This window comes from Triturus cristatus, chromosome 5_2, assembly GCF_964204655.1.
Source record: "Triturus cristatus chromosome 5_2, aTriCri1.1, whole genome shotgun sequence".
In the NCBI taxonomy this organism is placed as follows: Eukaryota; Metazoa; Chordata; class Amphibia; order Caudata; family Salamandridae; genus Triturus; species Triturus cristatus.
Genome location: NC_140588.1, coordinates 13,556,648 through 13,573,964, shown reverse-complemented (window position 1 = coordinate 13,573,964; position 17,317 = coordinate 13,556,648). Strand labels below are relative to the sequence as shown.

General features: G+C 43.7%; 1 protein-coding gene across 10 annotated transcripts in view; it reads right to left on the bottom strand.

Moving 5' to 3' along the window:
* CTNND2 (catenin delta 2) overlaps nt 1-5,472 on the bottom strand; it is a 3,222,299-nt gene extending 3,216,827 nt beyond the window's left edge. For 6 of the 10 annotated variants that reach the window (XM_085606754.1, XM_085606755.1, XM_085606763.1 and 3 more), the window contains exon 1: nt 5,247-5,472. In XM_085606754.1, the coding sequence (XP_085462880.1) occupies nt 5,247-5,283 (37 nt within the window). In that variant the 5' untranslated portion in view covers nt 5,284-5,472. The remainder of the gene's footprint in view (nt 1-5,246) is intronic. The other 4 variants (XM_085606756.1, XM_085606761.1, XM_085606760.1 and 1 more) reach the window with 2 other exon arrangements.
* Between the last annotated feature and the right edge of the window lie 11,845 nt (nt 5,473-17,317).

Below are 17,317 nucleotides of genomic sequence, written 5' to 3'. Positions count from 1 at the left end.
TGTCCCTGTGACAATCAGGCAGAGCAGTCCACAATACACCTAGTCTTATTTTGCAAACTTTATAGTGCATTAAGGAAAGCGTGGATTCTTCCAGTTTTAAAACAACAGGTTCTAAGGCAATGTCGCCCGGCCTTGATCAAACTCCAGTTCTTGGAGAATGATCACGTAGCTTGGCGCTTAGCAAGCTTCCTGAAGAAAGCACTGCACTTTAGGAAAAAGTTTGATATGATGATCTATAATTGAGATGAATTACGACTGATGGGGCATTCATTGTTTTTTAGATCGATTCTTATCACTGCTGCTTTTAACTTTTATATGGAATGTTACTCCTTGTTATTTTTTATATGTGTAATATTAGGTATTTTCTGTATTTTGTTGAATGTCTCATGCTTTTCTGATTGTCAAAAATGCGGTCGAATAAAGCTTTCCTTGACTTGACTCGACTGTACTATGCTTTCCATTCCTCTCTCTGACTTCTCACCCTTGAATAACTTGTGTGTTTTTTACCAGTGGAGGCAATTAGTTATGCTCCACCACCATCTTGCTCGTGCGTTCCCCCTTTAAATTTCTTTTAATCACATTATTTATGAGACAAGTAATCAGACCTTCTGTGAAGCATAGAACCTATCTAATTAAAAACAGGTCCTAATTATTTTGACAATCCACTCACTTCTTGTGCACACACAGTATATTTGTGCATGGTACATATTATGAAAATAGTACATTCCTCAATCACACTATGAGGTCTCAAATAGTCTATTAGTGCCCAGCACATACGATACAAGCACTATATTCTTCATGAGCAACCCTTCTGCAGTGTAGTAACTGGACAGAGTGGTGTTCAAATTTGCCTTTGTAAAAAGGTCTCAAGAGTGTTGCTAAATCATTTGTGCTTGGCTATTGTACACATGCTCTGCATCAATCCTTACACACATACATTCATTGATGTCATCAATGTTGTCATTGATGATGTCATATTTGGCCCCATCAATGATATAAATAATTATGCCATTTGGGATTTCATTAGTGCTGCCATTCATGATATAATTTAAGATGTCATCAGTGATGATATGTGTGTGGTCTTGTGCAGTGCAAGCTTGAGGCTTGACTTAGCAGCTTTATTGAACTTAAGATGACAGAAACCACTCCGAGTTGCTGGCCACGCAGGCACAGCTAGCCTCTGCCCTTCAACTGTCAAAACTCCTCACTCTGAACATTCTATAGAACTTTGGCTCCACACCAGCATTCTACTAAAGGTGACGCTTGGCGGTGTGGAGTCTATAATACTACATGGTTTCTTTTCTTTCACAACAGAACATTTTTCTTGCGATTTCCCAATGACCCAGTAAGGGATAAAACATGTTTTAACAGTTTTCCAAAGTAATTTTAAGCAAAATGAAAGTATATGTATGCACAGTATAATTACTCTCAATGTGGAGACCATAGTCCATACACAGAAACTTGACTGAAGCGAAATATGTAACAATTATGAATAACACATAACACAGGAAAGCAAAGTCAAATTAAAAAACGAATACCCTATTGGAAACAAGGTATTATAAGGTATATAAAGAGAGAATTAGAACAGAAAATAATATGGATCTAACACAGAGTTTGCGCTTTGATACCTATAAGTGTGCAAGAGAGTCATCTGTACCTCACTGGAAGTCCAAGTTATCGTACACTCCTCCCCACCAGTTGAGAACCAAATTGTACACTGCATCTGTTCAGACGTTTTTTCAAAATTGATACCATGTTCAGAGTTACCATATGAATTATTCTGCTTGGGTTAAACTTTGACAACTTTAGCAAGATTCCACTATGTCCACCATTCCCAGGGATGCCGCCAACGCTTACCACCCTGCAGATGCTGATCATTAACCCCACAACCAGACACACGGTTACAAGACTGTACAGGGCAATGGAAACAGAAAAAGCCCAGAACAAGATGGCACATGAGCAATGGAACCAAGTGCTAGAAGTGCCCTGACAAAAGAAGAATGGGAGTTCTGCTGTGCTCTGAGAGAGATGCTGACTCCCAATAGGAACTTATGCAGATACGGACTGCGGGAGGACACTCGTAGACGATGTAGGGTTCCAGATGCGGATTTTCTACATCTAGCATGGAGTTGTGGTCTGGTGCAAGAATTCTGGGGAAAAAGTGATTTGCGATTTACGTTCCATGGCGATGTGTTATGTGGAGTGTTCGGCATGGGTATGTTTGTTGGGAATGCTAAAAATTATAGACCCTCCACAGCGTAAATTTGTAGCCGTCGCATTGCTGTTAGCCAAAAGGAGAGTGGCCATGCACTGGGAGAGGAAATCAAACCGCTTACACAGACAATGGCTACTTGACATGGTGTCCTGCAGAGACACCCTGAAGACATTTGAAGAGGAGCTGCCGGTTTACATTGTGGCCAAAACATATCTGGGGCTCGCTAATGGCATACCTACTGGAGCATCCAGAGGCTATGAGCTCTGCTCAGGGGTTCTGCTAATGAGAGGAAATTACAATGTTTGCCTATATTGAATAGGACAAATTCACCATTGTGTGAATTGTATATGTACTGTACATCAAAATGAAAACATTATGGCATGATCTTTGTTTGTTATTCAGAGTAACTAATAAAAGATTATATAAAAAAAAAGCATTAGCAAGATTCTACCAATGGCGATCCTCACCACAAACAGTGCCACATACTTTGTCAACAACCACAGGCTTGGAGGACTCTGCGTCACCTTTTCTGACATAGGAGCATTTCTTTATGCACATATAATCTCCTACCACAATAGGTTTGACACAAACACTTATCCTCATATTATGATAGACCTTCTGCTTATGTTGGGCATGGGTCACATTCTTTCTCTCAAGTGTGTCCATACCCTCAACAGACACCCTATGTATCAACCATCTTGACATCCATGCAGGTCTGAATTGAGTTGTCAGTTTTCTACCCATGTGTGTGCACACCAAGGGCAAGTAGACTGTTTCCATCGTATGCTGTAAATTAGGCTGTCGGATTGTTTTAAAACGGTTCTACACTAAGAAAGAAACAGGCAGTTTGTTTTTCACAGGCTGCAGTTGACGAAGCTGCCACATAAGGGGTAATCCAAGAGCATTCAAACAAGAGCCGGTGGAGAATGTGCCTGTCTGCTGTGTGCCGCCGAGCCCGTGGAAAATGGCCTCCATCCAGCCGCCCTATACCTCCTCCCCCATTCATTGAAGGATGCTCCCTCGCAGCATCGTCTTCGGGCGTTTACACTCCAGGGTATACGGTGTCACCACGGGCAGCGCCGCTTCTTTCCTTAACACAAAAAGAGCAGCCTACGGGAGCCCGCCAGCCTCGACGACAGCGCGGCATTCTGCAGTAACCCATGTCAGGCGCAGACTTCGCCACCCCGATCGATACTTCTTCACCTGCTGTGGTGTTGGCACTCCTGTCCGTCAAGAAGCGATTTTAAAATCATCTGCTCCTACAGTAGTCAATGGTCGGCTGCTGCAGACAGGCCGCCTCTAATGGCAGCGTGCGAGTACTTATCATCTGCCGCGTGTTACAGTCAAGGCTTGGGCCAAGACAGAGCTTGAAACAAATCGATGCCGGCCCTTCAGCAGCTGCTCCGTGGGACCTAGGCGCCACTGCTAAACGTAACAACGTAAAGAGAGAGGTACTATCATTTCGACACATACATATACCAGTTATATAAGTGCTCAGACGACGGTCTAACAACACCAATGTCTTAAGGTGCCTTCTTAGCTCTGTAGTAGCGAAATGCAGTTATCTGTTGAACAATAAAACACATCGATTGATCCTGTTTGATAATTCCTCCCAGGTAAGAGTTACAGGAGTCAGTAAATGGATCTCAGCGTGGCTCACATCAGGGCAAAGGCAGACCTCACTTTGGACTCACTTCCTCAACTTAGGCAATCAATAATTCAAGGCACTGTACTCTGAAGTGAGCTTAAGTCCGCAGGCGCCCTTCCGATGTTGGCCGAAGAGATCAGCGAAATAGAGTGAGTGAATAAGACTCCCCTCTTTCTATGCCACGCCCAGTGCTGGTCAAACCAACCACACTGGGGCGCTCGGACAAGTGCCCAGTCGACCTCACACTGCTGGCTTTGTGGGGCTGAACCTGCAAGGCCGGAGATATAGCACAAACAGGCATCGTGTGCCCACACAAATTATGCCCAGAGATAATGATTACAGAGCGGTAATAATTATTCTACAAATAGACCGCCCACCCGGGAAAGGTATTGTGCAAGTACACGCTTGTATTTTACACATATTTGTTTACAGTAACACACGTGTTGGAAGACAGTATCCGCCGTGCATGCTCCGATACTGTGCCCAGTGCACACACGTATGTTGTACGCAGATTCGGAACACACGCAGGAACTGTGTACAACCGGTTGAAAGCACGTGACCGTGAAATGGCACAGCCTGTCCATCCATTACGGTTCGGGTACACTGTAACCTGTCTGTCGCCCCTTCCTGAAGCCACAAAGAAATACCTGGCATTCCGCTGTTGCCAGCCCCAAAGAGCTACGACGGAGACTATGCCCAACCCCCCTCCCTCCCCCGCGCCACTGAATTTGATCCAGAGGAGCAATCGATGCGAAGGCATTGCCCACAGACTACATACAGGAAGGAAAACGGAAGCGAGCAGCACAGAGCGGCTTCCCTCCCCGGACATCAATAATAGATTAGCCAAATATTGCACTGAGGGCGTGTGTGTAGTGCATCAAGGTGGGGGTGGGATTGCGGGGACGTGCACGTAAGTGCTCATTGGGAAAAGGGACATTGATCGAGACTGGTTTGCAAGTGTATGTAGGAAAGGATAGTGCGGAACCCGGCATGATGAAATAGGCGCCATAACCAGCGGGTATGTTGGATGATCTGATTCTGTGAACCTTGGTGGCAGGGCATCCCACACCAGAGGTTTCAAGTAATGATCACTACCTTCCATAACCGACCAGTGTCTGCACATCAAGGATGGCGGCTTCCAAGATACTGCGCTGAAAATTGGCATGCAGCTGAGACACGAATCGCAGTTTCCAATTGCTTGCAATAGAGTCGCACGTCAGGGCCATCCTCGAGGTGAGCTCAGTGTACTTGAGATCGCGATGGATAGAAGGGTCTTCATTAACCAAATTACAGTATTCTGACACTTGGCCAGCCCTTGGCATATGCGACAGCCTGCCACCCCCACCAGGCGGTGATCTCGGCCCCATCTCATTGTGCACTTACCCGAGCGCGCCGATCCCCCTGGCTCCCGGGCCAGCATGCGAAATCCTCCAAGTCGCGCAGAGACCCCTCTTCAGGGAGTGCGTCTCACTAACAGATCCTAAGCCTGCGATGCAGCGGCATCGTCACAGTTCCGAACCAACTGCCGTTCCTGGTGAAATGTCGGTACCCAGGTACCGTTCTCGGGCGGCGCCTCCTTCTTCTGCCAGCCCAGGGTAGCTGATGCTGCCTTCGCGTCTCTGCTTGCCGGCCGCGCGCGCGCACTCACAGCCCTCGCGCGTATGCGCGCCCGCTTCCTATTCACTGCTTCTCGTGGGTAATATTTGGGAGGTGCCACCTGCGCCAAGGTCTATGCTGCGCGCGGTCTCACCCCCTGTCAGTGTAGGTGCAGCCAAGGGTAGCAGATGGGGCAAGAGGCAATTGCACTAAGATGGCTGAAGATGCTAGGAACAGAGCGCGAGCGAACCGGAGGGAGACGCAGGGACTGCAGGGCTTGGGAAAGCGAGGACACATAGTAAAATACCACGCATAGATGCCACCTTCATCCTACTTACATGACGCAAGACTGTACACGATACGACGCTGTATCCTTGCCAGTCTGTCCGTCATGTTCTACTAGAGACCGTGTGCTGTGAGTAGATATCATCACTCCTCCCGGAGGGAAGTACGGGGCCATATTATGTAGAGCAGGGGTCTCCAACCTTTTCTGTAATAAGAGCTACTTATATTCAATGAAAAGCATGTTGAGCTACTACTATTATTTGTATTCTATAGTCAACACATAATATAATATTACATTAGTGGCCACCTCGTGTAAGATTGTAAGCCGTGTTCACATCAGTGCATTAGGCAGGGGTGCCAGCAGTAGTGCAAAAGAGGGTTATCAATCTGGACTGCCTCTACATGGGTAATGCATACCAGTCCTAACTGCAATGGCACTAAGGTAATAATACGGGTAATAAAGCCTCATCTGCGCTACATGATTTATCATTCAAATTTCATGTTTAAATATACTTTGGAAGTTCAACCATGTTTCTCCAAACATCGGCTATTTCACCTTCAATACACCCTTTTCAGTTTTGGTATACATGTGTTATTTCATCCATGCAAAAGCATCAAACTAGAAGGTTGGGCTGCACATAAGAGAGCTACTCAGAGGTGGCTGGAGAGCTACCAGTAGCTCACGAACTACTCGTTGGAGAAGCCTGATGTAGAGCATTCATATTTGTGATCCCCTTTAGTTTGGGGGTTTTACAACATATATTTCGGAGAGCTTTCCTTTCAAATACATATGATGGTTGTCCCTATTTAACTGGCGGAACTATGCTCTTATACCCACGTGTCTTTGTTTTCATAAAGATTGGTTTTTATCTTCTTCCCCTTTGCAGAAATCCATGTCAAAGACAGGCGGTCGGTCACCAGTGCAAACCCCAGAGAAAAGGCTAAGCAGCTCTTTCCTTATACCACTGTAATTAATACATCTACATGAGACAATTTGGTTTGTGGCCTGTGAATTGTGCATGCCAAACATATTTAGTGTGCAGGGGCGGGACCAAGCGCCGATGGCACAGAATGTAGACTGAGACGCTCTTGGCCAAACTCAACCATCCAGGGGCATCCTGACTCCAATCTGTCCTATTCGACCCCATGCTACTCGATACTAGGATGCCCTTCCCGGTGGGGGCGTATAGCGATTTGAAACCATTGATACACCAATACCAGTTACTACATACCCACTCACTGATTCCTAAGTCTACACACACAACTCCCCATTCAACAACAGAATCATTTATACATGCAGTCACTAATTAATAGAACACTATCAAATGCACTTATACACAGATATAGACATTGACACATCAGCAGTCATCTTAGTCGGTTATGCAGTCATCCTACTCACTCATGAAAAAAATTAATCACACTTACATTTACTCACTTACACAATTATCCAACAACACCTCATTTATTCAAAGACATAGTAACTCATAGTTAATATGTTAAAAAATCACCATTACAATTATACACTCATTCATATAGTTACTCTCACAATCACTGACTCTTACACATACTTATTTATATACACCAACTCTCACATACAATGCCTTTTATTTTTTTACTTTGTTGAAGATGTACAACTAAAACATATATTCGCTCACCAACACAAATAAATACACTCAGTCACCCAAACAACTGTTTTCACATGCACTCTTAAACCTATACACCTAGTCAATCAACCATTCACACATCTATGCATAGAGTTACACACACCCCATCCAACCACACCCAAACTCAGTGTCCCATACAAATACTCACCCAACTAATCAATAACTAATATACACACATGTAGTTAGTGACCAACTGATGCAGCATGTTATACAACAACAGAGACAGTGATGCACACATTCACATAGTTTAGTTACTAATCCATGTATTAAGTGAGACACTTTTAAGTACTCACTTAAACAGACAGTCAGAGAGCTACTAAATCCTCCATCCAGACAGTTATATATCCACTTAATCTTCAATACAGATTGGTATATACATAATACATATTTAAATTTCAAACTAAACCACATTCACTGGATGATGTCATCAGTGATGTCATCAGTGATGTAATTTGAGATGTCATCAGTGATGTCATCAGTGATGTCACTGACCATGTCATGAATGGTGCAATATGTGACATCATCAGCAGTGCATTGCGGGCGCGCGAGGTATAGTTAGCAGAACTATCTATAACGGAGGAATTTCTATGGTTTTGTACGAGTGAAATGGGCAGCTATAACACCCCTGAAACCTATGTTTTTTTCTGTGAATTTCTAAGGTTTTTTAAATGCTAATTTCTAACTATAACGTCTCTGAAATCTATGGTCTTTTCAGTGAATTTATATATATATATATATTTTAAAAAATGGCGAATAATTTTTAGTAAGGAAAACTATATTCATTCTTTTTTTTTTTTTAGATATTACACAGAAGTCGCGCACCATTCGCGCACCCTACACGATGGCTGCGTGCATTCTGGTAGCAATTTTGAAAAGTCGCGCTGGGGTCGTGACTTCGGCGTAATTTGTAAAGTATGAAATATCTTTAAATTAATTATAAATAAAAGTTTTCCTTTAAGTGTTTGTCTAAATTTATTAATAAAAGTATTTTAAAGTATTATTTTCAATATAATTTCGACTAAACATTATTCGATTATTATTGGATTCGGAGGTTAGGAGGGATGGCCATTTTGCTCTATCTGTTTTGCAAGATTTTTTGGTCTAGTCAGGTGGACACCCTCCTCCAGGTGAGGTACGGCTTGAGGATTCTATTCAAAAGGTGAGGAATCAACAGGCAGAAGTATCCATCAGAAGAGCAAGTTACTTACCTTCAGTAACGCTTTTTCTGGTGGATACATTATCTGCCTGTGGATTCCTCACTGTCCCACCCGCCTCCCATTTGTCCACCTGTTTGTACCAAAAAGATGCTTTTACTGTTTGGCATGAATGTTTTTAATATGTCTGTGACGGGGCGGGTGATATTCCCGAGTCACAAGAGTCATCTTGGAACTGGTGGTCAACAGACGCTTCTTTGCCCCCTTGTATCCCCTTACAGCAGCCGGATGTTCCCTACCAAAAGGACGAGTGGTACTCGTATTCCCCGCAAGACTGGGCTCCAGAAGCAGGATGCGGTTCCTTTAACGCGGCTTTCCAGCAGGACGAAACCCCTCCCCTGAGCGACATCACATTTGTGGGACATTCAAAAATAAGAGAATCCCGGAAGGGGACGGACGGTGTTTCCCTGGAGGAGAGAGGAGAACCGGAGTGGAGAAGAAAGGCGAAACCTGAGACCCGGACGGAAGAAGAGAACGACGCGCACGAAGGGAGAAATACCGGAGAAACACCCGACGAGCCAGGAGGCCACCGATTCCTGGAGCCGCCCTGCCACGTTCCCAGGGGAGGAGCGTGGCTTGAACAGGTACGGGGCAGAGTAGCGGGCTGGGTGGGAAGAAGGAGCCACCCGTCCGTGTGAGAGCACGTACCCGCATCAGCGTAACTCTTGCGTGTACATATCGTATAATCCTCTACCCCCCCCCCTTTTCACCGAGCACTGGAGCACGTTCTCTTACGGAGTTAGTAGAAACACCAGAGCACTCGGTTTCCCTCACTCCCGGCCCCTTCAAATGCAGCATAGGACGACCGTCCTAATCCTTGGTTTTTTTCTTTCTTTTTTTCCCTCTCGTATGGTTCGTTGGTCTTTGGATCCTGGACACCGTTGAGATCCTGAGGACACGACAAGCTTAAATCCAGCCGATTGAACACGAACTGTTTCACTCTGGAGTCCCCAAGACGGAGCAAGCCGGACTCGTCTTCCTTTGCTAGCCTCCGACTGACAGCTCGTCAAAAGAAAGTGTTCTCGAAAATAAAGCCCTCGTTACACTACTCTAGCCCGGTTTCCGGCTCTGTCACTGCTACCCCGCCACAATGTCTTAATCATGCTTATGTTTTAATAGTGAGAAAAGCTTGATCTGTTGCTATTTCTTTATGCCTTTATTGGTTATGCATTTGTATATGTATATATATATATATATATTTATATTCACTGAAAAAAACATAGGTTTCAGAGACGTTATAGTTAGAAATTAGCATTTAAAAAAGCTTTGAAATTCACTGAAAAAAACATAGGTTTCAGAGACGTTATAGTTAGAAATTAGCATTTAAAAAACCTTAGAAATTCACAGAAAAAAACATAGGTTTCAGGGGTGTTATAGTTAGCTGGCCATTTCACTTGTACAAAACCATAGACATTCCTCCTTTATAGTTAGTTCTGCTAACTATAACTCGCGCGCCCGCAATGCACTGCTGATGATGTCACATATTGCATCATTCATGACATGGTCAGTGACATCACTGATGACATCTCAAATGACATCACTGATGACATCATCCAGTGAATGTGGTTTATATACCAATCTGTATTAAAGAATGAGAGGATATTTAACTGTCTGGATGGAGGATTTAGTAGCTGTCTGTTTAAGTGAGTAATTAAAATTGTCTCACTTAATACATGGATTACTAACTAAACTATGTGAATGTGTGCATCACTGTCTCTGTTGTTGTAACATGCTGCATCAGTTGGTCACTAACTACATGAGTGTGTATATGAGTTATTGATTAGTTGGGTGAGTATTTGTATGGGACAATGAATTTGTGTGTGGTTGGATGGTGTGTGTGTAACTCTATGCATAGATGTGTGAATGGTTGATTGACTAGGTGTATAGGTTTAAGAGTGCATGTGGAAACAGTTGTTTGGGTGATTGAGTGTATTTATTTGTGTGTTGGTGAGCAAATATATGTTTTAGTTGTACATCTTCAACAAAGTAAAAAAATAAAAGGCATTGTATGTGAGAGTTGGTGTATATAAATAAGTATGTGTAAGAGTCAGTGATTGTGAGAGTAACTATATGAATGAGTGTATAATTGTAATGGTGATTTTTTAACATATTAACTATGAGTTACTATGTCTTTGAATAAATGAGGTGTTGTTGGATAATTGTGTAAGTGAGTAAATGTAAGTGTGGTTAATTTTTTTCATGAGTGAGTAGGATGACTGCATAACCGACTAAGATGACTGCTGATGTGTCAATATCTATATATGTTTATAAGTGCATTTGATAGTCTTCTATTAATTAGTGACTGCATGTATAAATTATTCTGTTGTTGAATGGGTAGTTGTGTGTGTAGACTTAGGAATCAGTGAGTCGGTATGTAGTAACTGGTATTGTTGTGTCAATGGTTTCAAATATGGTACAATGTATTTTACAGTGAGTGATGAAAGGTTATACTAGTGTATGATGAGGTGTACCAGATTGTCACGTGGATGATGTCATTTGAGATGTCATTAGTGATGTCACTGACCATGTCATGAATGATGCAATATGTGACATCATCAGAAGTGAATTGCAGGCGCGCGAGTTATAGTTAGCAGAACTAACTATAACGGAGGAATTTCTATGGTTTTGTACGAGTGGAATGGCCAGCTAACTATAACACCCCTGAAACCTATTAGTTTTTCTGTGAATGTCTAAGGTTTTTTAAATGCTAATTTCCAACTATAACGTATCTGAAACCTATGTTTTTTTCAGTGAATTTCAAAGGTTTTTTAAATGCTAATTTTTAAGTGTGATAGTAGTTATACCTATTTTTATGTACTGATGTTCTACAGTTTTTTAACTGTTTATTTATCAATTTTGTATTCATTAAATAACATTATATATCTTTCTGAAAATTGTAAAAAAAAAATTCCAACTGAAATATTGATTAGTTTTCTTGTTTTCTTGTTTTTGTTTTAATATATTTATATTATTTTCTTTTAAAAAACAAAAATCACATTTTTTCTCGGAGTTGCGCACTCAAAGCCTACACCTCACGGTGGGTGCGCGCATTCTGGCCGCCATTTTAGAAAAGTCATGAAGGATCCATGTACGGTGTGCGACGGCTGCGTGTTTTTTGGTTACATCATATCCATTTAATATTACGTGATGTGCGCGATTGGTATGCGACCAGTCCGCGACTCCTGCTCCCGCGCATTCGCGAAACATGCGCATTACGGTACAAGATGCTTGCGCAGTTGTGGATCCCGCGTGACGTCCTATACGTGCTGGGGCCCGCTGGGTGCACGACTCCCGCAAAAAAAAATTATGTTCCAAAATGATATGTATGTGTCTTTAATATACATATTAAGGCAAGAGATTATATAAGGTAGTCATTAAAATAAAACATTTGTACTTATAATAAACTTATAATATTTTTAAATATATTTTCGCGAAGTCGGGTGCGTGCATCGTGAGTGCAGAGAACCAGGTCAGCAGAGCTGCTTTAGAGGGAGAGAAGCAGGTCAGCAGAGCTGCTTTAGAGCCAGAGAACCAGGTCAGCAGAGCTTCTCTAGAGCCAGAGAAACCAGGTCAGCAGAGCTGCTTTAGAGGGAGAGAACCAGGTCAGCAGAGATGCTTTAGAGCCAGACAACCAGGACAGCAGAGCTGCTCTAGAGCCAGAGAACCAGGTCAGCAGAGCTACTCTAGAGGCAGAGAACCAGGTCAGTAGAGCTGATTTAGAGAGAGAGAACCAGGTCAGCAGAGCTGCTTTAGAGCCAGAGAACCAGGTCAGCAGAGCTGCTCTAGAGCCAGAGAACCAGGTCAGCAGAGCTGCTTTAGAGCCATAAAACCAGGTAAGCAGAGCTGCTTTAGAACCAGAGAACCAGGTCAGCAGAGCTGCTCTAGAGCCTAAGAACCGGGCCAGCAGAGCTGCTCTAGAGCCAGAGAACCAGGTCAGCAGAGCTGCTGTAGAGCCAGAGAAACCAGGTCAGTAGAGCAGCTTTAGAGCGAGAGAACCAGGTCAGCAGAGCTGCTTTAGAGGGAGAGAACCAGGTCAGCAGAGCTGCTTTAGAGCCAAGGGACCAGGTCAGCAGAACTGGTTTAGAGCCATCGAACCGGGTCAGCAGAGCTGCTTTAGAGCCAGAGAAACCAGGTCAGTAGAGCAGCTTTAGAGCGAGAGAACCAGGTCAGCAGAGCTGCTTTAGAGGGAGAGAACCTGGTCAGCAGAGCTGCTTTAGAGCCAAGGGACCAGGTCAGCAGAACTGGTTTAGAGCCATCGAACCGGGTCAGCAGAGCTGCTTTAGAGCCAGAGAACCAGGTCAGCAGAGCTGTTGTAGAGCTAGAGAACCAGGTCAGCAGAGCTGCTCTAGAGCCTAAGAACTAGGTCAGCAGAGCTGCTCTAGAGCCAGAGAACCAGGTCAGCAGAGCAGCTGTAGAGCCAGAGAAACCAGGTCAGCAGAGCTGCTTTAGAGGGAGAGAACCAGGTCAGCAGAGTTGCTTTAGAGACAGAGAACCAGGCCAGCAGAGCTGCTTTAGAGCCAGAGAACCAGGTCAGCATAGCTGCTTTAGAGCCTGAGAACCAGGTCAGCAGAGCTGCTCTAGAGCCAGAGAACCAAGTCAGCAGAGCTGCTTTAGAGCCATAGAACCAGGTCAGCAGAGCAGCTTTAGAGCCAGAGAACCAGGTCAGCAGAGCTGCACTAGAGCCAGACAACCAGGTCAGCATAGCTGCTCTAGAGCCAGAGATCCAGGTCAGCAGAGCTGCTGTAGAGCCAGAGAAACCAGGTCAGTAGAGCTGCTTTAGAGGGAGAGAACCAGGTCAGCAGAGCTGCTCTAGAGGGAGAGAACCAGGTCAGCAGAACTGCTTTAGAGTCATAGAACCGGGTCAGCAGAACTGCTTTAGAGTCCTAGAACCGGGTCAGCAGAGCTGCTTTAGAGCCAGTGAACCAGGTCAGCAGTGCTGCTCTAGCTGACACTGACTGACTGACACTGACTGACTAATTGACACTGACTGACACTGACTGACTGACGGACACTGATTATGACAGACTGACACTGACTGACTGACTGACTGACTGACACTGACTGACTGACTGACTGACTGACACTGACTGACTGACACTGACTGACTACTCTCTACTACTCTCTCTCTACTACTCACTCTCTACTACTCTCTACTACTAACTCTCTACTACTCTCTCTCTACTATTCACTCTCTACTACTCTCTACCACTCACTCTCTACTACTCACTCTCTACTACTCTCTACTACTCTACTACTCTCTACTACTCACTCTCTACTACTGACTCACTACTCACTCTCTACTACTTTCTCTCTACTACTCTCTACTATTCACTCTGTACTTCTCACTCTCTACTTCTCTCTACTACTCTCTACCACTCACTCTCTACTACTCACTCTCTACTACTCACTACTACTCACTCTCTACTATTCACTCTCTGCTATTCACTCTACTGCTCACTCTGTACTACTTGCTCTCTACTACTCTCTACTACTCACTCTCTACTACTTGCTCTCTACTACTCTACTACTCACTCTACTACTACCTACTACTCTCTCTACTACTCACTCTCTACTACTCTACTACTCCCTACTACTCTCTCTCTACTACTCACTCTCTACTACTCACTCTCTACTACTCACTCTATACTAATCACTCTCTACTACTCTCTACTGCTCACTCTCTACTACTCTCTACATCTCTCTACTACTCACTCTCTACTACTCTCTCTCTACTACTCTCTACTACTCACTCTCCTACTCACTCTCTGCTACTCACTCTCTACTACTCTTTACTACTCACTCTCTACTACTCACTCTGCTACTCACTCTCTACTACTCAACTACTCTCTCTACTACTCCCTACTACTCACTCTACTACTCACTCTCTACTACTCTACTACTCCCTACTACTCACTCTCTACTACTCACTCTCTACTACTCACTCTACTACTCACTCTCTACTACTCTCTCTCTCTGCTACTCACTCTCTGCTACTCTCTACTACTCACTCTCTACTACTCTCTCTACCACTCACTCTCCACTACTCTTTACTACTCACTCTACTACTCTCTACTACTCACTCTCTGCTACTCTCTCTACTACTCACTCTCTACTCTCCATTACTCATCCACTACTCTCTACCTCTCTACCTCCCTCTACCTCTCTCTCTACTAATCTCTACCTCTACCCGCACACATGTGCACATATATATGCATATGCACTCATATATATGTATGTGTATATATATATATATACATACATAAACATATATATAATCTGCATATCTATATAAATACAAATATAAATGCATGCCTACATATACATATATGCATGCATATGCATGTTATGTACATGAAAGTTTGAAAAACACTAATAAAAGCAAAGCTAAAAAGCCACCCAATTATAAACAGAATTGCTTTAACTTAAACTAGGGCGAGACCTATTGCATTTTCAATGCTTGTTTACTTTGGTTCCACCAAGAAGGCATTCACATGTGTCACACATTTGCCATAAATTCTGAATGGTAGCACTCTAGTTGCTCATTAGATCACTTTAGTAAAGCTACTGCTCACCAGGGAAGTCTGCTGCTGGTATTCAAAGTGCATGTTTCAGTCTGCATGTCAGAATTTGTTAATGAAATAGAAGAGGATTTTAGAAGTCACTCAAAATGTGCCCTAATTTATCTTTCTGCAGCACTAATCATACTTTCTATGGCAAAATGAACCCCCTCATTTTGTTCCTTTTTAAATTAAATGTTTTAAGAGTTACCACTTTATTCTAATCAAGATGGCTTCAGGTGTGCCATACGTTTATCATAAGTAGGACTGTTAGCGCTCTAGTTGTTCTTTGGAACACTCTGGGAAGCTGCAGTAGAACACAAAGGAATCAACTGACCGTCTCTGCCCTTGTTGGATGTACGTTTTACTGAGAATGCCAGACTTCATTCTCACATGACTGAGAAAGATAATGTGAATTTACAGAAAATATGCTCTCAGTTTAGCTTATAGATCACCTTCCAAACCTCTGTGGGAAAAGCATGAGAAAATAGTTTTCTCTCAAACATGATTCATGATATCCCAGCAGAAGGCTTTTTCACATGGTAAAATCACCTTAGAACATACCACAATTCCTAAAATGAATATGGTACCATCAACAAATGATGTATAATGTAACTAAAGTCTTAAAACCTTCTATTAAATGCAATGCTTTTTAATGAGGTGCTATCATGTATATTGGTCCCAAGATGGCTGCCAACACTTCTTGGATGAAGTGCTGACAGCCAATCAGATCTCACGATGAGATGTGTGGTTAGGCTCCGCCCAGATATATATGTGATTTTACTTTTGATTTTCTCAGGAACTACTAAACGGATTTACACCATTTAAGCAAAAGGCATGAGTCTGAACTGAGGACTACCTTTCTGCCATATTTGGTGTAATTCCGTTCAGCAGTTCGGGCTATAGCTGCGGCTAAAGGTCCTATGGGAAATTGCATGGGAAAAACACGTTTTGGGACCCCCCTTTTTTCTCGGACCCCACTACACGAATCATCCCGAGACTTTCAGGATAGGAGCGGACCGGAGCTGGCCAAAAGTTTTGAAAATTTCGCGAAGTTTCGTCAATCGGCGCCAAAGTTATTGGGAATAGAATGTTACGGATTTCCTATGGAAAATAGGTCCTAACTATAACTACCTGCTGGCGGCCGCCAGTAGGTAATAAATATATATATTTAGTATACTATGTATACATGTGAAAATGTGTCGGTCCACCTGTTTACCTCGGTGGCACGGAAAAATTGGTTGAAACTGACGTCAGCACGCCGACGAGGTCCTCTTATGGCTCCTATGACGTCATACGGTGTCGCGAGCGGAGCCGTGTAATTATGACATGGTCGTCGACACGGGAGAGCCAAGAAAGAATATCCGCGGAACGCTGGCGCAGGGAATATTCACCTAAGTGTTCAGGCTAGGTCTTTGGGAGCAACTGTTTATGTTACCACTCCAGAAACCGAAACCAGTGATCCGAGGGCAGAGGCTCTGAAGATGGCACACGAGGTGGGGAGCCCAGTCGTGCGCACCGGAGAAGCAGCGAAGTGACAAGCATCACTACCCACAGAAAAGGTAACAAGAGCACTGAATAACACAGGATCTTCTCTTTGTATCTAGCAGGAACAGCAAGGTTAAAATGCCCTAGTTCCAAAATGTAGAATTAGTGCTACAACGGTCTTCAAGAGGACCAGCGATGGATGCCGCTTCTGCCTTCCGTACACTGGAGGCGGCACATGGGTCACGCGGTACGGTCATACTACGGTGGGACGTACACTCATTGACCTCTCATGGCACTGCTCCACACTTCGGGGACAACGCTTTCCATTTGCTGTGTTTTCTGATGATGTGTCGCGCCAGCCCCACCCAACAGCAGAACCCCTTTAGATGCAAACAGACTCTCACCGGAAGTGAAACGAGGCCACGCGGACACTTTCACAACACAACAGCCGGGAATGCACTTTTCGGTAAAAAAAACACATTCCTTCCTCCTAATTTATCAAAAAAATGACCCACTGAAGAACAGGGGCCAGCTTCAATCGGTAAACAGCCGTTACAACAAATGTTTTACTTTGCGATACCATTACAATGCATGCATTACCACGCATGCGTTGTACATCGCGAAGTCATTACTAAGCATGGTCATTTACC